At 44.6% G+C, this 24,269-nt stretch overlaps 1 protein-coding gene and 1 non-coding gene across 2 annotated transcripts in view; one reads left to right on the forward strand and one right to left on the reverse strand.

Annotated features, from left to right (window-relative positions):
* The window catches only part of otog (otogelin), a 53,449-nt gene extending 29,562 nt beyond the window's left edge, over positions 1–23,887 (reverse strand). The window contains exons 1-23 of the mRNA XM_030793368.1: positions 23,812–23,887; positions 23,532–23,589; positions 22,961–23,015; positions 21,430–21,508; positions 19,427–19,525; positions 19,094–19,251; positions 18,267–18,388; positions 17,492–17,700; positions 16,723–16,853; positions 15,721–15,827; positions 15,467–15,576; positions 13,914–14,039; positions 13,640–13,748; positions 13,236–13,282; positions 12,822–12,967; positions 11,706–11,838; positions 11,251–11,428; positions 10,297–10,421; positions 9,602–9,814; positions 8,943–9,108; positions 7,346–7,420; positions 7,205–7,248; positions 6,496–6,661 (exon numbers count right to left, since the gene is read on the reverse strand). Coding sequence (XP_030649228.1) covers positions 6,496–6,661; positions 7,205–7,248; positions 7,346–7,420; positions 8,943–9,108; positions 9,602–9,814; positions 10,297–10,421; positions 11,251–11,428; positions 11,706–11,838; positions 12,822–12,967; positions 13,236–13,282; positions 13,640–13,748; positions 13,914–14,039; positions 15,467–15,576; positions 15,721–15,827; positions 16,723–16,853; positions 17,492–17,700; positions 18,267–18,388; positions 19,094–19,251; positions 19,427–19,525; positions 21,430–21,508; positions 22,961–23,015; positions 23,532–23,589; positions 23,812–23,887 — 2,732 coding nt within the window. The remainder of the gene's footprint in view (positions 1–6,495; positions 6,662–7,204; positions 7,249–7,345; positions 7,421–8,942; positions 9,109–9,601; positions 9,815–10,296; positions 10,422–11,250; positions 11,429–11,705; positions 11,839–12,821; positions 12,968–13,235; positions 13,283–13,639; positions 13,749–13,913; positions 14,040–15,466; positions 15,577–15,720; positions 15,828–16,722; positions 16,854–17,491; positions 17,701–18,266; positions 18,389–19,093; positions 19,252–19,426; positions 19,526–21,429; positions 21,509–22,960; positions 23,016–23,531; positions 23,590–23,811) is intronic.
* On the forward strand, positions 17,233–17,315 carry trnal-cag (transfer RNA leucine (anticodon CAG)). Its single transcript has one exon. It is a non-coding gene; the product is annotated as a tRNA-Leu (tRNA).
* Positions 23,888–24,269: the final 382 nt, after the last annotated feature.

Below are 24,269 nucleotides of genomic sequence, written 5' to 3' on the forward strand. Positions count from 1 at the left end.
AAGAGGCTGCCTTACGTTAACCAGTTTCTTCTTTTCCTCCTTTTAGGGCATAAACTTTGACATGTACACATTTTAAGCCTAAAAAACTGCAAGCATTCATGAAACTGTCTACATTACACCACACACACACACACACACACACACACCACTGAACAGCTGTTTTCAGAACAGTCAAACTGCACACGAGCCACAGATGGACGGCACACTTCCTCACGTTTACCTTCTTTTTTTTCTTTTTTTTTTATCATAGCCAAATGAAGAAGTGCTGATTTTTTAAACCAGGCAGTAGGAATTTCTTTAAGCAGCTTATGGTTCACTCATTCCTGTGGACCATCTGTTTACTGTACAAATAAGTCAAGTACGATGGAGAGGAGAGGAGGGGCTGCGATTCTGCAGGATGAATTACACACATTCATTACCACTGGAATTCATCCACACACAAAACCAGCCTTATGTCAGACGCTCCCTGGAGAGAGAGAGAGTTCAAACAGCACTGTACCATTAATTGAACAAACAGAAAGAACAGGAAAAAAGAGACAAGTAAAGAAAGACAAGCTGGACAAGCACAGCGCTAGTGGAGACCAAACCGACTGCAGAAACTGGAGAAATCCAAGAGTTTTTTAAATCAATTACCAGCAAAAAAAGGTGACAACTGAAAAACAATGGTAAAGTCTAAATGTCCTCTCAGCACCTGCTGACACCTGAAGCATCTCTGTGCCGTGTCCTTCTCCAGGGGCAGAGCTCTGAGGCAGTGACGTCTGTCGGGGACTTTCCACATTCCCCCTGGCCTTCCACACTCAAGTCAAATGTCAAAAATGCCCTCCTGCCACTCGCTGACACACAGCACTGCCAAACCTACAAACTGCAGCATTTAGACACACTGTCACTGTCACAAACCTACAAACTGCAGCATTTAGACACACTGTCACTGTCACAAACCTACAAACTGCAGTACTCACACACACTGTCACTGTCACAAACCTACAAACTGCAGTACTCAGACACACTGTCACTGTCACAAACCTACAAACTGCAGTACTCACACACACTGTCACTGTCACAAACCTACAAACTGCAGTACTCAGACACACTGTCACTGTCACAAACCTACAAACTGCAGTACTCACACACACTGTCATAAACCTGTAAACTGCAGTACTCACACACACTGTCACAAACCTGTAAACAACAGTACTCAGACACACAGTCATAAACCTGTAAACTGCAGTACTCAGACACACTGTCACTGTCACAAACCTACAAACTGCAGTACTCACACACACTGTCACTGTCACAAACCTACAAACTGCAGTACTCAGACACACTGTCACTGTCACAAACCTACAAACTGCAGTACTCAGACACACTGTCACTGTCACAAACCTACAAACTGCAGTACTCACACACACTGTCATAAACCTGTAAACTGCAGTACTCACACACACTGTCACAAACCTGTAAACAGCAGTACTCAGACACACAGTCATAAACCTGTAAACTGCAGTACTCAGACACACTGTCACTGTCACAAACCTACAAACTGCAGTACTCACACACACTGTCACAAACCTACAAACTGCAGTACTCAGACACACTGTCACTGTCACAAACCTACAAACTGCAGTACTCACACACACTGTCACTGTCACAAACCTACAAACTGCAGTACTCACACACACTGTCACTGTCACAAACCTACAAACTGCAGTACTCAGACACACTGTCACTGTCACAAACCTACAAACTGCAGTACTCACACACACAGTCATAAACCTGTAAACTGCAGTACTCACACACACTGTCACAAACCTACAAACTGCAGTACTCACACACACTGTCATAAACCTGTAAACTGCAGTACTCACACACACTGTCATAAACCTGTAAACTGCAGTACTCACACACACTGTCACAAACCTACAAACTGCAGTACTCACACACACTGTCACAAACCTACAAACTGCAGTACTCACACACACTGTCATAAACCTGTAAACAGCAGTACTCAGACACACTGTCATAAACCTGTAAACTACAGTACTCAGACACAGTCACAAACCTGTAAACTGCAGTACTCACACACACTGTCATAAACCTGTAAACTGCAGTACTCAGACACACTGTCACAAACCTGTAAACTGCAGTACTCACACACACTGTCACAAACCTGTAAACTGCAGTACTCACACACTGTCATAAACCTGTAAACTGCAGTACTCACACACACTGTCATAAACCTGTAAACTGCAGTACTCAGACACACTGTCACAAACCTGTAAACTGCAGTACTCACACACACTGTCACAGACTTGTAAACTGCAGTACTCACACACACTGTCACAAACCTGTAAACTGCAGTACTCACACACACTGTCATAAACCTGTAAACTGCAGTACTCAGACACACTGTCACAAACCTGTAAACAGCAGTACTCACACACACTGTCACAAACCTGTAAACTGCAGTACTCACACACACTGTCATAAACCTGTAAACTGCAGTACTCAGACACACTGTCACAAACCTGTAAACTGCAGTACTCAGACACACTGTCACAGACCTGTAAACTGCAGTACTCACACACACTGTCACAGACCTGTAAACTGCAGTACTCACACACACTGTCACAGACTTGTAAACTGCAGTACTCACACACACTGTCACAGACTTGTAAACTGCAGTACTCACACACACTGTCATAAACCCGTAAACTGCAGTACTCACACACACTGTCATAAACCTGTAAACTGCAGTACTCAGACACACTGTCACAGACCTGTAAACTGCAGTACTCACACACACTGTCACAGACCTGTAAACTGCAGTACTCACACACACTGTCACAGACTTGTAAACTGCAGTACTCACACACACTGTCACAGACTTGTAAACTGCAGTACTCACACACACTGTCACAGACTTGTAAACTGCAGTACTCACACACACTGTCACAGACTTGTGTGCAGTATTGTTCTGACTCCACCTGCAGGCCAGAGCAGTGTCGCAGGAGCTCTGTGAAAACAAGGCCAGGCGTGGCTGCCCGGGTCAGAGAGGAGTAAGGGGTTTTGGAGGTTCGTGCTTAGAGCGGGGAGTTACTCACAGTTAGGCACAGAGATCACATCACAGGTCTCTGTGTTGTTACATGTTGGGTTACACATACATGGTACTGTTAACAAATATTTTTAAACCTAAACAAGTACAAGTGACCTGGGTGTTTCTGAGAGGCACACAGATTTATGGTTGTGTAGTTTTTGTTTGGAACATGCTTATACGTGTTGGGTGCCGCCATGGCAGATAGCTGATATATCTTTATACTTTACACTCTGTCCACAGTGGATTTGCACTCTTATACTTGTACAGTGTCCATATTTTGGCTTAATCTATTTTTATAGTGTTTTATCAGTGCACAGTAAATGAAATCTTGAATGTTGCCACACATTGGTAAACAAAGGTTTACGAAACTATCCCTGTAAGAGTCAGAGTAAGGATGGGAGGTGCGGGAGACTGCTCGTTGCTAATTCAGTAGGTCAGTAAACATATGATGACGGGGGTTTTAGGAAAAACACCGGACCTACGAGTACAGTCAGACGACCAAAGGGCGGTAAGGTGAGAACGTCATGGAGGCAGGTGAAACACCCTTTCACTGCCAGACTGGTAAACCACAGCGATGACAAAAATATTTCACGGTTCACTTAACGTGGACTGAAGAGTTTGCCATCAATTCCACATTTAATCACCATCATGAAACCAGATTTATCAATATTCTCATCGCGGCAGCATAAGGGACCATTGTGTGCATATTTACTCCTCACTAGATGCCAAACGATCCGGTTTCGGGCATTTATTAAACACTCATGACAGAATGTGTGTGCTTTTTCCCATGATGCCGCAGTGTGAGAGCTTTCCACCGAAAAGGTCACAGAGTCGGTGAGTCACAGCCACACGCAGGCGGCCTGCTGTCTTAAATATCACAAAAAAAAAAAAAAAACGCTCTGCCCCCGTCTAGACATTTCACAATACACTCACCGCCGCTCCCTGTGACCCTACTCAAAGCTCTGTCTGTCTTTGTACCGCGTCAGTTATGAATATGCATGACTTCTTCCCCTCTTTGTAACCAAGCTATTAGCTTACGACGCTTATTTACTGAGCTCCAAAGTCATCTGTTCACAGAATATCAGTTATGTTCAGATTTATCTTCAAGTTTACTCTGCAGAGAGTATCACAGACCTAACTCAAAGGATTTTGAAAATTTGATCCACAGCAATGACAGGAAACAAACTTAATATAAAGTCCTGAATTAGGGGTTGTTTTTTTTTGCTTGTTTTTTTTTTTTCGGGGGGGGGGGGGGGCTTGTTTGTTTGTTTTTTTAAAATGGACGTCTTTTGAAAGATAACGAACATAGAGTCACTCCATCATTGTTCACTAACTGTCTCTTTCTCTAAACGTCTCTCATTGTGGAGAGCTGTCTATGAATCGCCTGAATAATGACGTGTCGGTTTTTATGTAGTTACAAGTCCGTTCACATCTCTCTTCATTACCACACTGTTATGGCTGGTGCTGGCTTAAGGAAGCTAAACTCATATTATGGTCACTTAACCTCCTTGCGCTCCTGTAGACATTCAGCATTAAATGGATCGAGTGACATTAATCCGATCTATAGCGCCGGTGTCGTCTGTCACCCGCGCCGAGCTTCCTTGTCTAACAGAACCTGACTCGTAGAGAGAGGGAAGCCGAGGTGCCGGGCCACAAAGAAGTCTTTTCACCTTACGCAGCGCAGCATGTAGCATATTCAGAGAGGCACTCTCAGCCTCCCTGCCGCCGCGTCTAACCACTAGCATCTTCTGCTCTGTTACCGTAGTTCCTCCGGCCTTAAACAAAACGCGGTGGTTTTAGTTATGTGAACTCTGAATAGCTCAAAACGCGTTTCGTGACAAAGCCGTATTGTGCTCAGCATAGCAAATGTTTGAAAGATGCACAGTGAGAGACTAGCATCTGGCACCCCTTAGCTAATTGGCACTGTGTTACGCAGCCTTTGAAATCGCAGACAACCCAGTTTTCCAGCATGACCTATGACCTGTTCCTCCCAAAATTAGCCATGAGTCAAACTCACCTGTCCTTTCCTCTATGTGTGACACAGAGCCTGGAAACATAACATTTCCCCAGAAAAAAAAACAAAAAAAACACCATTCATCAGCTCTCTCTCTCACACACACACACACATGCACACACATTCCCACAGAAGGTAAAGTAAACCTTAAAACAGACGCAGAGAGGCAGCACACACGCCCTCATTCTAAAACCGTTAAACAATGCAGAATTACTGCAGTAATTCTAACCTAAATTCTAACCTAAAAATCAGACATGACATTATTCTACTCTCTTGATTACTGCCAAATCTGTTACTCAGAGGGAGTTCAGACTTGGTTTTAGAGAGTACCGGTATGCAGTTATATATAACGGCATTCTCAATCAGTCACTTGGTTTAAAAATTTCAAATGAGAGCAAAATATATCTTTCTGTTGAGCTGTATTAAAAGGGCCCGGGGGCTAACGTAACAGTGGTGGACAGTATCGGTGACAGCAGAAACCAAACTGAGGTGTAACAGTATGACAGAATTCTGTTGCACCAGTAACACTTACACAGAGCAGTGGGGGCAGGGAGGAGACTGATAATACAGTTCTAATGTATGTACTAACTCCACAAGTTTTTGATCAACTTTTTTGAGTAAACCTTGGTTCCTGTAAATACTTTGTACACATAGTTGTCCAAAGAAATACAGTGCATGATGAAAGTTTCACTTTCTGTCCAACTTCAATTTCTGAAGAATTTTAGCTTTTCCAAGCAGTTGCCTCTCGGGGTTTTTTTTACTTCTCTTATCTGAACCTGCATTATAGCATTTTAAAGTCTACATCAACAGACAAGTCAAAGAAAAAAAACATCTTTTGAAGATGAATTGAAATCCATTCTGCTCTCTGAGTGCCCTCAGATCACAGCATCTCACATCAGTTTCACTCACTGAATGAACCAGTGCTGCATTTATCACTTCATTCTTATTCTCTGGGCAGTTCCTATTTGTGGGATAAATTGATGACTAATGTCCTCTGATCTTTTTGTGGTTAAACATTAGGCTTTTTTTAAACAGCAAGTTAAACAGCATCCAAAAGGTTTATAGTATTTTTTCTCACCTCCACACTTATGGCAAAAAAGCCAAACATTTAGTTTAATCACAAAACCTTTGTGGCAAGTCACCTTATCATTTTAAGTTGACCTAAGTTGTCTTTTTTTTTTTTTTACAGTGAAAGATACATTAACAGTGCTGGAGCAGTAACATAATGGAGTGTACAGTCATATCTGCTGTGGGGCAGTGTAACTGTCACAGAGAACAGTAAGACCATCAGTAAATAGATGCAGCGGTAATTATTAGGGACAGTCACAGTTACATCAGAGGAAGTTACAGTAAGATTGGAGGATGCAGCAGGACAGCAGATACTCACCCCGCTGGGCAGACGCAGCCCGGCACACAGGGCTCGTGAGCTGAACAGGTGAGGTTGAGCAGGTAAGATTCACAGGTAAGCTCACATGCCAAACCTTTGGTCGGTGAGGAACCATCTACCATGTTCCCACAGTCATCATAATATTGACCAGGAGGACACGTCCTTTCTGTGAGGAGCAGAAAGAAGAATGGACTCATTCACACTGGCTTTCCCCGTTCACACTGGATTCTCCCATTCACACTGGATTCTCCCATTCACACTGGATTCTCCCATTCACACTGGATTTTCCCATTCACACTGGATTTTCCCATTCACACTGGCTTTCCCCATTCACACTGGATTCTCCCATTCACACTGGCTTTCCCCATTCACACTGGATTTTCCCGTTCACACTGGCTTTCCCCATTCACACTGGATTCTCCCATTCACACTGACTCTCCCATTCACACTGGATTCTCCCACTCTCACTGGCTTCTCCCATTTGTACTGGCTTTTCCTGCTTTAACTCACAGCTGAAGAAGAATCTTAGTTCTGACTGGGTTCAGTAAGAATGCTGTTGCTGAACACATTCACCCTGTTTTAGTCCCATCAGAGTATCACACACGATGCAATTTAAGCTGATCACTTAATGAATACAAAATAAATAAATACATACATAAATAAATAAAAATACTAGATAAGCAATAAGAGGAACGAATGTGAGGCTTACCAGTGACTGTGCTTTGGGACAAAACTCTTCCATCCTGGCAGACCCTAACATGAGAGACAGGGCTGTAAGGCCTCCAGTCTGAACGCTTAGAGTTTAACATAATGTGGCTAATGAAGCAGCAGAGGAAGGAGGGAAACGTACTGAACACCGGCTGCAGTCATGATCACCTCTCCAGGCGCGTAGTCTGCTCCCAGAAAGCTGCACGGGCATTCACTCCTGAGAGAGAGCAACAAAGAGTTAACCTAATCCACGCACGCTGATTCAGTTAAAACACTCACGTGTTCTCTAAGACAGAGGTTCTCAGCTCCAGTCCTGAGGGCGCCCTGTCCTGCGCGTCTTTGTTTTAACTCTTCATCTTCACAGTTAACTGAGCCAATCAAGGGCTTGATGATGAATTATTCTCATTGGGCAGCTGTGGTCTAGCAGTCAGACAACTGGGGTCGTGACTGAAGGGTTGCCAGTTCAATTCCCAAATCCACAGCTGTGTGCCCTTAGGCAAGGCACTTAACCCCAATGCCCCCTGGGCACAAGGAATGCTGCCCACTGCTCCTGTGTCTGGTGTGTGTGTGTTCACTACCAGTGTGATGGATGGGTTAAATGCAGAGGACAAATTCACTGCTCACTGTTCACAGTGTGTGTGATCACAGAGATTTACATTTACATTTAATTGACCAGTGGAATCAGGTGTGTCAGTCCTGAGTTAAAGCGGATTTAAAACAAAGATGTGCAGGACAGGGGGCCCTCAGGACTGGAGTTGAAAACCACTGCTCCAAAAGATGCCCTCTAGTACAGACACGATAGTGCTGAAACACAATGCAATGCCAGATAATTATCATCAGCACGCTGAGAGAGAGAAAAAAGAAAATGATAAGCTTTGATTGTGGAGGTTTGTGCGATCAGTCGTTTTGCCTTTACGCTCTGTCATTAGTGTGACGAGTACGATGTAAGTGAATTAGTGTGGATAAAGCTTTAATGTCTGGGAGCGACTGAACCGTCCAAAATTGATCTTGCAAAAGTGAAAAGCTTTTGTAACCTATAGGCCGCAGTGACACTTCATTCTTTGTAGCACTGGCTCTCTTCCTGGTTATCAGATATCTGTGTCGTCCGCAGCTTCGGAGGAGATGAATGGCTTTTTTCAGCACAAATTCCTCTAATGTAACTCTAGCACATGGTAAGTATGGCACAAAGCTGGAGTGGGATGCGAAAAGCCAAGGCCATTTAAGGGAAATTAAACAGCATGTCTTGTGTTTGAGTGAGCTAAAAAGCCCTCACAATGCCTGAGGTCCACAGGTCCTCTGTATTTTACAGCCACTCGGACTGAGCCTGGAACAGAACTTAACCCCAAGTTAAAAAGGACTCATTTCCGTGTTTGAGTTGACTACTGCCCATTCAGCATCTGGAGCATAACTGTTTAAAGCCTGACAACAAAATGACGGACCACCATGGTATGATCAGGACCCAAACAGCAGTAAGCTTCTGTCAAATTACCTGAGACAGAATTTGGTATAACCAATACTTTGCCAACAAATCTCCACATGCCTTGCGAGTGCAATTCATTCAGTTCAGTCGTTATTATTTATGGATGCAAATTAAAGGGACAAGGAATCGGGGACCATCATAAATGTTGTTACTATTGTTCCAATTGTATCGTTACACAAATGATCCTGCATCACGTACTTTTAAGTTTTATTAAGTGATTATAATTTTGGAGAATTGTAACAGAGGCGATGTGGTTTACCTGCGAACACAGGTGTGTGTGTGTGTGCTATAGAACATCCCCTGAGGACACACACACCCCTCCTCACACTCGTCTCCGCAGGGCTGGGGCAAGGAGAGAGAGCTGCAGCTATGGCGACACGCCGACACACACATGCCGTACTCCATCGTCGACGGACAGGTTATCGCTGTGTCCGGTACCCCGTAGGAGAGACAGACCAGAGAATTACAGCATTTACAAACAAAAAAGCCCTGTTTTACACTGCAGGTCAACTGTTATGCAGATTGTATACACACACTGACTATTCATGCAGAAAAAATAAAACCACTGAACAGATATGTGGGCTGTTTCAGGATGTGAGAAAAGTCGACATACGGAAAAAAAATCATGTATGAAAATTCTTTTAAGGATTACAGCAGTTTATCTGTCTCAGCCATCGGCAGGCAGACAGCGATAACACAGGGCTTAGTCCTGTAATCAAATAAGACTGGAGAATGAAACCAGTGAGGCTTCATAACTGGTGTAAAACAAGTGTAAATCACTCAACAGTTAGAGTTTTCAATCAGAACCATATCGCACGGAGTATGACTGGACAGAATGGGCTTTATTCTTGGTGAGTGGACGTGAACGTGCTTTATCTCCAGTGACTGGTCAGAATAGTGTTTCGGTGGAACACTCACCACACTCTGAGATGTGAGCGCGGAATTCCACGATGACGGAGTGTTTGCGGCACAGACGGGCGTAGTGTGCCAGCGCCGAACAGAGGCAGGGCTGGCCGCACTTACACGTGTCCGCTCTACACTGCTGATAGAACGGCAGGGGGCTCAGATACTCGTGACAGGGTGAAAACAGCTCCTTATTCAGAACCTCACATTTCTCTATGGCGTACGAGGCTGGAGGAGAACACAGAGACACAGACACACAGCCATCAGCGTCCCAGGACAGACACAGCTCGAAAGATCTCCCGGCAAAGGGTTAACTCTCTGACTTTACTGATGAAAAAGTCAAACTCCTAGGGGAAAAGGAAGTGTGTAACACTGGTCACAATCATTCTGCAAACAGTCTTAGATGGGAAGACTCAGAAAGATTAGTTTGTGTGTTGCTGTTCACAGGCCTATTGAGCAACATACCCTAGCAGTGAACTGTCATACTTTGGGTTCAGATCTATTGCCCTCTAAGTGCAAGGCTTCTTTCCCACTACTGCACTGTTACCAAAAACGTGTTTGTTATTTTTGTGGTCATTCATATGTTTTTGTATGTATCCATTTAACAGTGTAGCGGAGGCCCTCTATAGTTACCTCCCCAAGTAACTAGAAGTGACATACACGAACACCCCTTTTTGAGAGCGTGATTGGGCACGCGGTTGAGTGGTCACCTGCTTGCTGGTGAGTGTCACAGGGGTCAAGCTGCGGGAGGCTGGGTCGGGTCACGCACGCCGACGACACGCGCCAGGCGTTCCCAAACAGCTGCGGGGTGCTCTCAATCATTCCAGAGGGGGCGCTAGAATGAAACACCACAGATAAGACCAAAGGAGGTCAACAAAGAAGAAAAGAGCACATGACCAGACACTTAACTCAGAGCAGTGTGTGATATCTGTACTGTAAACTCAGAGCAGTGTGTGATATCTGTACTGGAAACTCAGAGCAGTGTGTGATATCTGTACTGGAAACTCAGAGCAGTGTGTGATATCTGTACTGGGGTTAGGATGAGGAGGTGCAGAACACTACAGTCTAACTCAGACTCCTCCCAGGCAGAAGTACAGGGAGTAGTGCTTACTCCTCTCTGGAGATCACAACTTTTAATGAATTGTAGTAGTATTTCTGACAACAGCAGTCTCTTGTCAGACAGCTGTCTAATGTCTGATGTCATTTTTGGCATTTTGTGTGTGTGCGTATATTATCACATATTCTATACTAGAGAATCTGTCCCATCCTGTGTCTCTTTCATTAATTAGCATTATGACTTGTGGTTATAAATATTGTTTCTTCTTCTTCTTCTTCTTCCTCTTCTTCTTTTTCTTCTTCTTTTTCCTCTTCTGCACTAAATTCCTCACATGAGAGATAATAACTAAAGTATTGCAAAGGCAGTATGAAAAATGGCCCAGTGGGGAACACAAAAGACTGAAGCCCAAGCACGTGTAGGTGTGATAAGTTTTCCTGTGTAGAGCCAGTCCTGTGGAGCCTGCAGTGTGATCTCAGGACAGGGGCCCTCCTGTGAGTGTGTGGGCAGCAGTGTCTCTCAGAGTGAAATGCAAGAATACTCTCAAAGTGCCAGGAAGAGCCCGCGTCTACAGCTCTGCCAAGGTCAGAGGTCAGCCAGGCAGACTTACAGGAAGTCATCCTGAATGTTTCCATTGAAGGTACCGCACAGGCCGACTGTGTCCTCCTTCCAAAACTCGTCCACCTGCAGGTAGAGGCGAAACTCTCTCCAGTTATACTGCAGCCGCAGGCCCTGGGCGGTTTTCACCTGCAGGAACAGTGAGGACAGCTCCTGGATTTGGAACACCTCTGTGCATACACAGAGACTGCAGTTAGCAATTAATCCTCGCACAGGCACCAAAAACAACAACAACGATACCCACAGACAAGCATTGTTTCTGTTGGGTTCCAACACATTGTGTCCTTCCTTTGAGAGAAAGTTACAGAACCCACTGTAGCTCTGATATCACAAAAAGCAACCAGTGACTACACAGAAAGCCCAGAGAAAAGGGTCTTACTCTGCGTCATATACATTGTTACATGAAATTTGGGCGATAAGAGATCGTAATTTTGCGTGTGCACTTACCGTCTGAATAGGGCAGGGAGATTCGGAACTGGCTGGACATGAAAACCTCGCCAACGCGGCTCATCGTGACCTCTGTCTTTGGATCCTCATTAACCACGAGGTTAACTGATTGGATACAAGCCCCGTCCAGATTCTGCAATTCAGACAGGAGGCTGTGACAAAACACCAGCTTCAATAGAGAAAAATACAAACACAACAGATGAATGGCTCTTTTCAATGACCCATTTTCACACTGACCTAATGCAATAATAGACGCACTCAAGCATAATACGTTTGACTGAATAAAACTTAGGGTGGAGTCTCTCTCTCTCTCTCTCTCTCTCTCTCTCTCCCTCTCTCTCTCTTTCTCTGTCTGGACAGATGGAGCTCTGCCGGGTCTGAATTGATCCATTCACTGGAGCCGTGGGCCCCTGTCAGCACCTCCTCCATCAACAGCCGCTTCACAGAAATTCATCTCTTTTGCCTCCATCAGTCTCCTCATCTCCAACTACAAAAGACACTTGCTCTGTCACTCAAGAGCCCAGATGAGTTAATCTGAGGGAACTGCTCGTTCAGAGATTCGGGCCAGAGCGCCGTTGATATTTTATACCGGCTCTGTTTGTGGCATGTTGAGGCTTAACATCAGCGGCCCGGCAGGCTCGGGGAGACTGGTCGCTTTGAGGAAAAAGAAGCTCTCAGTCTTTTGTACCTTTTCATGTTTTATCTGTCAAAGCAACGCACGGTTTGATCACGACACAGATGAATTTCAGAGGCCCTTTTATCTCCAACCAAGCCTTCAGGTTTCCAGCCAGCGCGGCCGAGGATGAGACAAAACGTGACTTTCTCACAGCCTCACAGTTACAGCCTCATCACACCCCAGCAGAACAAACTGCTTTTCTCAGACACCAGATTACAGAGTCAAATCCCAGTGTCAGTTACCATGTTCTGTCATTCAGAATGTGCAGGAGAAGGTATTCAATTATTATTAATAAATAAAAACATCGCCTGCCAATTTGTAACTCTTCCATTGATTTAGGACAACGGTTTACCCGTATCAGAAATGAGAAATACAGAAAAACATGAGGCATCAGCGCGCGGCGTTAAGAACAGGTTGTAACAGAACGGCGGAGAACTTACCGGTCCACATGGAGCATTCTGTATGGTGACTGTGAACTTCCCTGAATTGCGACTTTTTGCTAAGACATACTGGCATGTCGCTGGGAAAGTGTAAACACGGCCATCAAAAGACTTGAAGTACATGTCCCCTGTGACTGAACACTCTCCTGTTGAATTTAAAACACAGTAACATTATCCTCACATGAGACCATCACAGCCGTGTATTAGAGTGAGAGAGTGAAAGAGAGTGAGTGAGTGAGTGAGTGAGTGAGTGAGTGAGAGAGAGTGAGTGAGTGAATGAGAGAGTGAGAGAGTGAGAGTGATTGAACAACTGAGTGCTCTAATGAATGACTGAATGAATAAGGGAGTGAATGAGTGAAAGACAGAATGAGTGAGTGTGTAAAGGAGTGAGTGGGTAAATATGCATGTCTGAACCTGGGCAGCTGTGTTCTGTGCAGTTCCAGGCTCCCTCCACACACGTGCTGAAAGAGAGAGAAATCTGAGCCATTGCAGGTGGATAAACACAGCCCTGACATTGTTACTGTCCAAGCACACATCCCCACACAGTCTGACTGCCCTGTAAATTCACACATCACAAATATATCATTAATATCATATCTCTGTCTTCTCACACCACCTGTCGCCGCTCTAATGACCCTGCAGATGAATTCACACAGTGCTCTTTCATCCTCAGATTCAGTCTGAATTCCATCACGTGTCTATTTATTCTCCCGTGAAGAAAACAGACACATCTTATTTCTTTAAAGCCACTGGTGTTATTCAAATGTTTGTGAAATGCCTGTTTATTTATTTATTTTAAATAAGTGCAAAGTGCATACCAGTTGTTGCATTCTTCCTGGACCGTGTGTCCGGGGGGGTAAATCATGCCGTGGTATTCGCAGGGACAGTCTGAGGCCTTCACACACACCCCTCCCTCATAGATCAGATCTGCACAGTAAAACAGTAACAGTAAAACACTCAACGTATATCTGCCCTGATACAGCGCCACTCAAAACACAGAGCATGGCAGGCATTCTTATAAAGGAAGAAAACATATACAGCCTTTCATCCATGTGTTTCTTCTCTCTCTCTCTCTCTCTCTCTCTCTCTCACCGTCAGGGCAGTAACACCCGTCCAGACATTGTAGTTTGCTGTCGATGCACATTCGCTCCACATTACAGGAGACTGGGCAGCAGGTTATACACTCCCTGTGCTGGAGCTGAGGAGGGCACTGGACTCCTGCACAACACAGTCACAACACAGTCACAACACAGTCACAGTCACAGCACAGTCACAACACAGTCACAGCACAGTCACAACACAGTCACAACACAGTCACAACACAGTCACAGCACAGTCACAACACAGTCACATCACAGTCACAACACATTCACATCACAGTCACAGTCACAGCACAGTCACAACACAGTCACATCACAGTCACAACACATTCACATCACAGTCACAACACATTCACAACACATTCACATCACATTCACAACACATTCACATCACAGTCACAGTACAGACACAACGCAGTCACAGTCACAGCCAGACAGACATTACAGACTGGACAGTCAAAATGCTCAGACAGACTTTACCCCCACTGTACAACAGATTTTACACAAACTGTAAAACAGAAGCAGGCAGACGGGTTTTACACAAACTGTAAAACAGAAGCAGGCAGACAGGTTTTACATAAAATGTAAAACAAAAGCAGGCAGACAAATTTTACTAATTAACTACATTGCACAGCACAAACAGATTATTAGGCAAACACTGACGGTCTGTGCTGTGCAGACAAAGTGACAGCTGGTCAGAACTGACACTGAGCCTAAGCAGAGCCGTGTGGATGAAACCACACAATGTCAGTGAAACCACACAACACAGCCAAAGGGACACACAGCACAGCCAAAGAGACACACAACACAGCCAAAGGGACACACAACACAGCCAAAGCGGCACAAACACAGTCAAAGGGGCACACAGCACAGTCAAAGGGGCACACAGCACAGTCAAAGGGGTACACAACACAGCCAAAGGGACACACAGCACAGCCAAAAGGGCACACAGCACAGCCAAAGGGGCACACAGCACAGCCATAGGGGCACACAACACAGCCAAAGCAGCACAAACACAGTCAAAGGGGCACACAGCACAGCCAAAGGGGCACAAACACAGTCAAAGGGGTACACAACACAGCCAAAGCGGCACACAGCACAGCCAAAGGGACACACAACACAGCCAAAGCGGCACACAGCACAGCCATAGGGGCACACAACACAGCCAAAGCAGCACAAACACAGTCAAAGGGGCACACAACACAGCCAAAGCGGCACACAGCACAGCCATAGGGGCACACAACACAGCCAAAGCAGCACAAACACAGTCAAAGGGGCACACAACACAGCCAAAGGGGCACAAACACAGTCAAAGGGGTACACAACACAGCCAAAGGGGTACACAACACAGCCAAAGGGGCACACAACACAGCCAAAGGGGCACACAACACAGCCAAAGGGGCACACAGCACAGCCAAAGGGGCACACAACACAGCCAAAGGGACGTCACTCCAGCTGCATTCCCCAAAACCTCTCTGTGTGACTTAAAAACATTTTTAAGATGAACTGCCTCAGGTCACTGGCTGACAGTGATGACAGACATACCACACCCGGGGATCTGCTCTCTCCAGTCGTGTAGAGGCTGCTCTGCATGGGCACAGGCACGGGCATACTCAGCGAACACCTGGCACACGGCATCACCATTGGGCCCAGATCTTAACGAGAGTGAGAGAGAGAGAGAGTGAGGCAGTCTGCATTTTCATTCGCTTCCGCTGAGCAATATAAGAACAAACCGAAACAGAAGGTCTCTTATTACAGGCAGCGCTTACTGGGTTTGAGTCCTGCTGGCCTGTACTTACTGGCAGAGATCATTAGAGCAGCTGGCCATGTAGGAGTATGGGCTCACGAATTCATGACAGGATTTGAAAGGCTCCTTCAGCAGAGTTCCACAGACCTCCTCCACTTTCTATCAAGACAGCAGGTGAAAAAAAGCAGCATGTTTTCAATACCACAGAACCAAGTCCAGATAAAAGTATTCTCTTGGAGAGAGAAATCACTGTCATATGTGGTGAAACCATCTACTGTGCTGCACAGCACCAAACAAATAAAACACTGTAAATCAAATCCAACAAAGCTACAAAACTATAAAAAACACATAAAGACCCTATGACAGGAAATGGGGCTGGATGTGTTCAATGTGTGAGTTTAAGTTAGACGCCTGTGCAGGGCCATACCAGCAGGATGTGAGTTTAATGTGTGAGTTTAAGTGAGAGGCCTGTGCAGGGCCATACCAGCAGGGTGTGAGTTTAATGTGTGAGTTTAAGTGAGACGCCTGTGCAGGGCCATACCAGCAGGGTGTGAGTTTAATGTGTGAGTTTAAGTGAGACGCCTGTGCAGGGCCATACCAGCAGGATGTGAGTTTAATGTGTGAGTTTAAGTGAGACGTCTGTGTAGGGCCATACCAGCAGGATGTGAGTTTAATGTGTGAGTTTAAGTGAGAGGCCTGTGCAGGGCCATACCAGCAGGATGTGAGTTTAATGTGTGAGTTTAAGTGAAACATCTGTGCAGGGCCATACCAGCAGGGTGTGAGTTTAATGTGTGAGTTTAAGTGAGACGCCTGTGCAGGGCCATACCAGCAGGATGTGAGTTTAATGTGTGAGTTTAAGTGAGACGTCTGTGTAGGGCCATACCAGCAGGATGTGAGTTTAATGTGTGAGTTTAAGTGAGACGTCTGTGCAGGGCCATACCAGCAGGATGTGAGTTTAATGTGTGAGTTTAAGTGAGACGTCTGTGCAGGGCCATACCAGCAGGATGTGAGTTTAATGTGTGAGTTTAAGTGAGACGCCTGTGCAGGGCCATACCAGCAGGGTGTGTGGATCCTTGGCGGAGCAGGGAGAAGTGAAGAAGGAGGGAACCATGGGACAGTGCACCTGCTGCGGCTGTTCGTCTGCCCAGCTGTTCCCAAACAAGGCCACATCCTCAGTCAGCACACCTGAGGAAAACAGTCCAATCACAGAACAGCATGAGCACCTGACTCAGACTCTTGGCCAATTGTTGAGATTCAATCTCACTGTAGAGTTGGTATTTGGTAATCAAAATTGGTTTTGACGAGAAGTTAAAGACAATCGGGAATGTTCCAGAGGAAACATTTATTCAAAGTAACCGCTTTGCAGTTTTGTATTCCAACAGCCCATGACTCATCACGAAACTGTGTTTTTTTAACTTTCAACATCGCCTTTTGTCAGCGCTGAGCTGAATCTCCAGCTCTGTCATAGAACAAAGATGCTTCAGTCAGTTACTCATAGTGTTCGTTTGATATCGCAACAAATAAATGAGTGGAAAGCTCATTTGGTAAAGAGCTTGCTCAGTGGGTCAGGATGGCCGAGCGGTCTAAGGCGCTGCGTTCAGGTCGCAGTCTCCCCTGGAGGCCAGGGTTCGAATCCCACTTCTGACAAGGTACAACTATTGTTATATTTGTATTCTGTCTGTCTTGGAAAAAGCTCTGGATAAAAACATCTCCTAAATAAATAAATGTAAATGTCACTTTCTTCTGACATTTCACTACTTCAGAGAAGCTTTGAGATCAGTATTCATGTCAGAGACAAAAGCGGGAAAAGCTGTTTTTCCTACCATAGCTGGTTCTGAGGTCATCCTGAATATCGGCGTTGAAATTTCCACACAGTCCACAGGTCCTGCCAACGTATTCCGGACTCATCTTAATGTAGACAGAGCCTGTGCGGCCCTCCCAGGCCAGTGTGAAGCCGTGTGGCTGGGAGACCAGAATGTACTGAGAGATCCTCTCCAGCTCAATGTCATGGATGTTGTGAGGAAGCTGTATCCTAGCAACAGTCAACAGAGCCACACAGTCAATGTACTCTCCAAATCCACATCTGGAGGGCCAGTGTCCTGCTGGTTTTCACAATCAACCAATCACTGTGGTCCCTGACCTGCTGAAACAGTCCAGACAACTGTCTCCCGGGTAAAAATGAATCTCAAAGCAGCAGGACCTTAGTCTGTCACAGTGTCACTCAGGTGCCTCTGATTTCACAGAAGCACAGACACCACCGAGCCAAACAGTGAGTGAGTCAGAGCTAGGGTGACCAGCCACACTAGACACACCAGGGCATGGTCTCATGGTGGTGAAGATAGATGAAGAAAAGTGAGCAGAATGTGTTCAAAGTGCAGTTTGGCAACTTCAAAAAACACGCCACTGTTTCACTAGTAAACTCACTCCAAACATACAACATATGTGGGAATGCCACAGAAAAGATTAGTCAAAATACCCTGTCGTCCTGTTAACTTTTATTTGAACGAGTTGAGTCATATTGCCTGCTTGAGAGATGGTGGTGTTGAAGTGTGAGCGGTGAAGAAAAGAAAGGCGAATTTCAGAGTGGTTGTTCATTACCTTTGGCCTTTGAAGGAAACGGTGGAGTTTTGCAACCTAATCTCCCCCTCCCACGGCAGAAACAGGCTGACAGCCCGGGAGCAGGAGTAGGGAACCGAACTGCAGTCTGGGTCGTTGTGCACCTACACACGGAGACGAATCAGAGAGTCAGAGACGGGCGTGGTACTGTACGATCTACAGTAATCTTCTCTTCTAGAGCCATCCCGCAGACGGTCTCGTCCCTCTGATGTTGGAGCAGTAACAGTAGAATGGTACTATGCTGTGGGCGCCCACTTCACTGCACTGACAAATGATCTAAGCACTTAGGCAAATGGACAAAATCAAACTGCTCACTAAAGTGCTTCCTCTACAGGGTTCCCAGGAAGCGAAACACAGAGGACAAAGTCAATGTTGTTTTGGATGTGGAGGGGGGAGGGAGGAAGATGGGGAGGGCCCTTTAGGTAATTACAGCATTAAACAGTAATTGACATTAATGACTCTAATAATGAGATCACTTTCACTAATCTTCAGAGCAAATATTTTCCTAAGGCAAAGGTTCTTCTGTACAGACAGCCTGCTATACACGGTGCCAGAGAACTGCAGCTCAACCTGACCATTTTTCAGAGATAAAATGAAAAGAAATTTTTTGGGGGGGAAGGGGGGTGGGTTGCTGTCCAAGATGAATAATGTAAGAATTGTAATGATGGACAGTCTCCAGCTGGCATACGAGCCTATAGCCTGCGGTTTTATAAGTTGTCACTGCCCATCTTGAATGAGCATGTACCTGAATGAGTATGTACCTGAATGAGTATGTACCTGAGTGAGTATGTACCTGAGTGAGTATGTACCTGAATGAGGATGCTGGACTGGGTGGTGTCTTCGCAGTCTCGCAGGAGAGTGTATGTGCATTTTCCAGGGAAGTAATAGTACAGGCCATCAAATGTCTCATAGTTATACTGTCCCCACGATCGACAAGTCATCTCCCTCTCAAAGCCTGTGTTTGGGACTGAAACAGCTGTCACGTTACTGCAACACTCTCAAAAACAAAGACAGTACATCTATCATCAATTCAAACATTAAATCAGTTATGAACTGAAAACAGAAACTTTAACATTAGCTAATACTGGACCATTAAGTGAATCAAAAATCAACATTATGAGTAAATGAGTTTCGAAACAGACCTGTTTGACAGCGAGCTCCGGCAGCTTGGTATGAACTGCAGTTACAGAGGTCTGTGTGGACACACTGACCCCCATTCAAACATGGAGCACTGCAGAGCTCTGCACAGGAACCAAGCACTACAAATTAGCCGCAGAGACCTCTCACCAAAGGGTTTTTTTTTATAAAACAAGGGAGTAATCACACAATAGTTTTGCACAGCTGTTTAAGTGAGTTGGACTCTGAATGTGCCTTTTGATTGGCCGCGGCTCAGGGAAGCCTGACTGACAGCTGTGAGATCCAATTCCTCTGTGTGCGACACGTTCCGTTCTGCTGGTCTTTTGGTCAGCGTTACGCTCGACCACCACAGCACGAACAGCCCAGCTAATGATAACGCTGCTCTAACAGCATATGGCCGGTGAGAGAAAGACAAGAAGATGAGCTGGGCTCCTGTGGCTCTCTCCAGCACATATTATGTCACAAATACAACATCTGAAGGCCCTCAGTGGCTCACTCAGTCAGAGCGTCCGGCCTTTGACACTCTGTCCACTGTGGCCAGGCTGTCAAAGGGCCCAGCAGCCAGTGGTCCTGCTCACAGAAAGCTTTAGCCTCAGAGACCTCAACCAGGACAGCTTCAGGTGCCAGAGCAACACTGACAGTGGACTCTAATGCAAAGGCCCAACAGTGGACTCTAATGTAAAGCAGTGGACTCTAATGTAAAGCAGTGGACTCTAATGTAAAGCAGTGGACTGTGATGTAAAGCAGTGGACTGTGATGTAAAGCAGTGGACTCTAATGTAAAGCAGTGGACTCTAATGTAAAGCAGTGGACTGTGATGTAAAGCAGTGGACTGTGATGTAAAGCAGTGGACTCTAATATAAAGCAGTGGACTGTGATGTAAAGCAGTGGACTCTAATATAAAGCAGTGGACTCTAATGTAAAGCAGTGGACTCTAATGTAAAGCAGTGGACTCTAATAAAAAGCAGTGGACTCTAATGTAAAGCAGTGGACCGTGATGTAAAGCAGTGGACTCTAATGTAAAGCAGTGGACTGTGATGTAAAGCAGTGGACTGTGATGTAAAGCAGTGGACTGTAATGTAAAGCAGTGGACTCTAATGTAAAGCAGTGGACTGTGATGTAAAGCAGTGGACTCTAATGTAAAGCAGTGGACTCTAATGTAAAGCAGTGGACTGTGATGTAAAGCAGTGGACTCTAATGTAAAGCAGTGGACTCTAATATAAAGCAGTGGACTCTAATGTAAAGCAGAGGACTCCAATGTAAAGCAGTGGACTCTAATGTAAAGCAGTGGACTGTGATGTAAAGCAGTGGACTCTAATATAAAGCAGTGGACTGTGATGTAAAGCAGTGGACTCTAATGTAAAGCAGTGGACTCTAATGTAAAGCAGTGGACTGTGATGTAAAGCAGTGGACTGTGATGTAAAGCAGTGGACTCTAATGTAAAGCAGTGGACTGTGATGTAAAGCAGTGGACTGTGATGTAAAGCAGTGGACTCTAATGTAAAGCAGTGGACTCTAATGTAAAGCAGTGGACTGTGATGTAAAGCAGTGGACTCTAATATAAAGCAGTGGGCTCTAATGTAAAGCAGTGGACTCCAATGTAAAGCAGTGGACTCTAATGCGTGATTGAGTAAGGCGGTGTGCTCTGTGCTTCTGTAGGAGCAGGGCCCACACTCAGGGGCCCGGGATCTGAGTGCTGCTTTAGGATCAAAGGCCTCTCCTGTCTCACTGGAGCCCTCACAGGGGACAGACACAGGGGTCAATTGTTCCTCTGTTGCAAAACACAGAGGCCAGGGCCAAGAAACTCCGCCCCTAAAACAATCCCCGGTCATTGTCACAGTTGGGAGAGACATGCATAAAACATTAAAATGTTCTTTTTTTTTTCCTTTCCCTTTAATTGATGTTATTAATGCTGGTTTGACAAGCGTTGTAGAAGATATCATGGAAGTGAAACACATCTGTATAAAAAAATAAAGTGACTTCCTTAGAAATAGAAGGAGCCAGGCATACCTGAGAATCTGCGAACTGATGGTCTCAGTGCCTCTTGTCGACTTGATGAGGCCGATGATAAGTTGGTTATAAGCGCTTCCTTTGGGGGACAAGAAAATGAAGTGTTAAGACTGTGGATTAAATTTATGGTGTGATTGTGTTTGATGACAATCAGTGTGATCAAATTTGAAAGAAGGGTTGAATCATTCCTGTTTGAGATCAAATGCCCAGGCAGTACCTCAGATAGGGAAGACTGGAGCGTTTTCAGCAAACCAAAACTAAGCTCTTGTAACTGTACCTGCATTTTTTAATTAATTGTATCAAACTGTCCTGTCTTTAATAATAATTCTTTATGGAACCAACTCTACACTGAATCAAATTTTGCTCTCATATAACAGATTAATCAAGAACTGATTAAAAAGTGAGTCACTAAGGCGCTTCAAAAATTCAGCTTTTTCATTCCAAGCAGATTTATGTCTGAAACAAATAAAAACGCTGTTTGCAACCTCTTGTTAGCACAGGAGGGGGTCTGGAACACAGAGACGATTTGTCATTCACCTCATTACAAAAATCACTTGGTCTTTTCTCATCGAAACTCCGCTGCTATTCTACGGGCATTTTCCACCCCCCACCCCCCCACCCCCTCATCTCATCTGATATCCGAGAGTTCAATAATTTCATGCACGGCGCTGTAACAGAGATGTATTCTGACGACACATAATGAACAGGGCCGGCCTGTCTCTTACAATAGCGACTCAGCGCCTCACCTGGGAAAAGCAGGTCCAACATTACCAATCCTGTATGGAGCCGGGACACCTGAGCTGCGCCCGCTGCTCCTGAAACACTCGCTTTCAGCCCAAAGAGCAGGAACAAAGCTAGCGCAGGGGGCTGCCTCTACATTATTAAACATCCTTAAACACGGGCACCCAACGAGGGAAAATGCCGACTTCATTGCTTTCTAGGTTTTATATTTTGATACGGTATCATTTGTGAAAAGCCTACATTCGGCCAAACCAAATGATCAATAAATAAGACTTCATTTGGTGCCCATTTGGACAACTATTATTTTCTGACAAAATTGTTCTGTTCAGTTCTCATATTGGGGATGGACAGAGAGAACAGGAGAAATATTTTGGCCGGGAACATTTTATCTGACGTCGCTGTCTTTGAGAAAAGCAAAAAAAGTGTCACATTCCGAGGCATTTTCCTCTTCAGCTTCAAAAGAAACGGTTAATTCCTGTATGATCACGGTCTGTGATGACCAATGTTAAAGAAATTATTTTATATTTTGCTCCAGTTTACGAACCATTGACTTCTGATTTGCGGTCTATTATCAAAAGATGAGTTGTACAACAATAAAGTCATCATAACTATACCAGTACTTTAATTAGTTACATATAACGGGTTGTCTACATACTGAAGAAAATAACGAAATAAAGTTAATAATGTTTAGTCATTCTCTGTGTTTAACCTCGTGGTATTACTCTCGCGCTTCGCGCATTTCTGCGCTCTCTAAACGCAAGGGTTGTGATCGCGAGCACCGCAGGCTTACCTGCTCTCCTTGGGAACCGGGATCCCATTTCGGCGGCATTATACTGCTGCTCTTGCTGTTGTAAGAAAGGGGGAACAAGGAGAGGTTTGTTCTTCACAGGTAATCAGCACTTGCGTTGGTCAGAAAAGCTAGCACACTGCAGAGACAAACATCTTCTCCCAAATATCAACAAACTGAGACATCTGGAAATATGGAGCTCACGTAAATACGAAAAGTCATATTTGGAAGAGTAATACAATACGCAAAAGCTATTAAAATATCAGATTACTTTTAAAATAAACAACAGACAAATATAACAACATCGACAACAACAACAATAATAACAATAACAATAATAGTAATAATAACAATAATAATAAAAAATAAATAATAACAACAATAATGATAATAATAATAGAAATAAAAATAATAATAATAATAAATTTGCTTGTAATTGCACATTGCTGTTGATACTGCGGCAACACAGTTATTCCAAAACAACGATATTTGGCCCAAAAATTAAAATGAAGATGATGATAATAATAATAATAATAATAATAATAATAATAATAATAATAATAATAATACTCACTTTTCAAAATCATAATGGCTAGTTAAATTCACTTTATCGACTGTCCAGGAAATGTGTACTGAAATTGAATGGATTCGGTTATAGTCATAGTTACAGCCAACGTGACAATAACACGCTTTAAAAATTCATAAAAACAACGCAGCACGTTATTTCGAAGCATATAACCGTCATATGATTGATGTTTTAAGACTGACTATAACGAACAGTCACAGGTTTAGACGAAAACAGGTCAGTCGTACACAAATTCTTCATCTTCGCAGCATGGCAAATACAGACTTACCTTGATATATCTGAATAAAACAGAACAATAAAAATCCCCAAATTCTTTTACTTCCGAGACCTAAATTAGGATCCATTCGTGACTCATGTGAACCACGATGTGTGGAACAAAATCTCCCCTGTCGAATTCAGTTTGGTTTAGCTCTACTACCGACACATTTTACTGTTAGGAACGTTTTCTCCTCATGGATCCCTCACTTCTGCAAGCCCAATGCTCCCGCGAACAGCCCCGCTGTCTTGGTTCAAGTCAGATTGGTCTTGCTTATTAGCATAAAATATGCAAGCAGGTAAAGCCCCTGATGCAAATTACAGTTACATACTACTGAGATGCCTCAGTGAATGAGTCTGCCCTGTCCGCGCTGACTCCTCAACATTACGAAGCGCTCCTGGAAGAAACTGCCTTTTTACGCTGTTCTGTGAGCTGCTCCAAAATTCTTACTTTAACTGCCATGACAATAA

This window comes from Chanos chanos, chromosome 2 (assembly GCF_902362185.1).
Source record: "Chanos chanos chromosome 2, fChaCha1.1, whole genome shotgun sequence".
NCBI classification, from domain to species: Eukaryota; Metazoa; Chordata; class Actinopteri; order Gonorynchiformes; family Chanidae; genus Chanos; species Chanos chanos.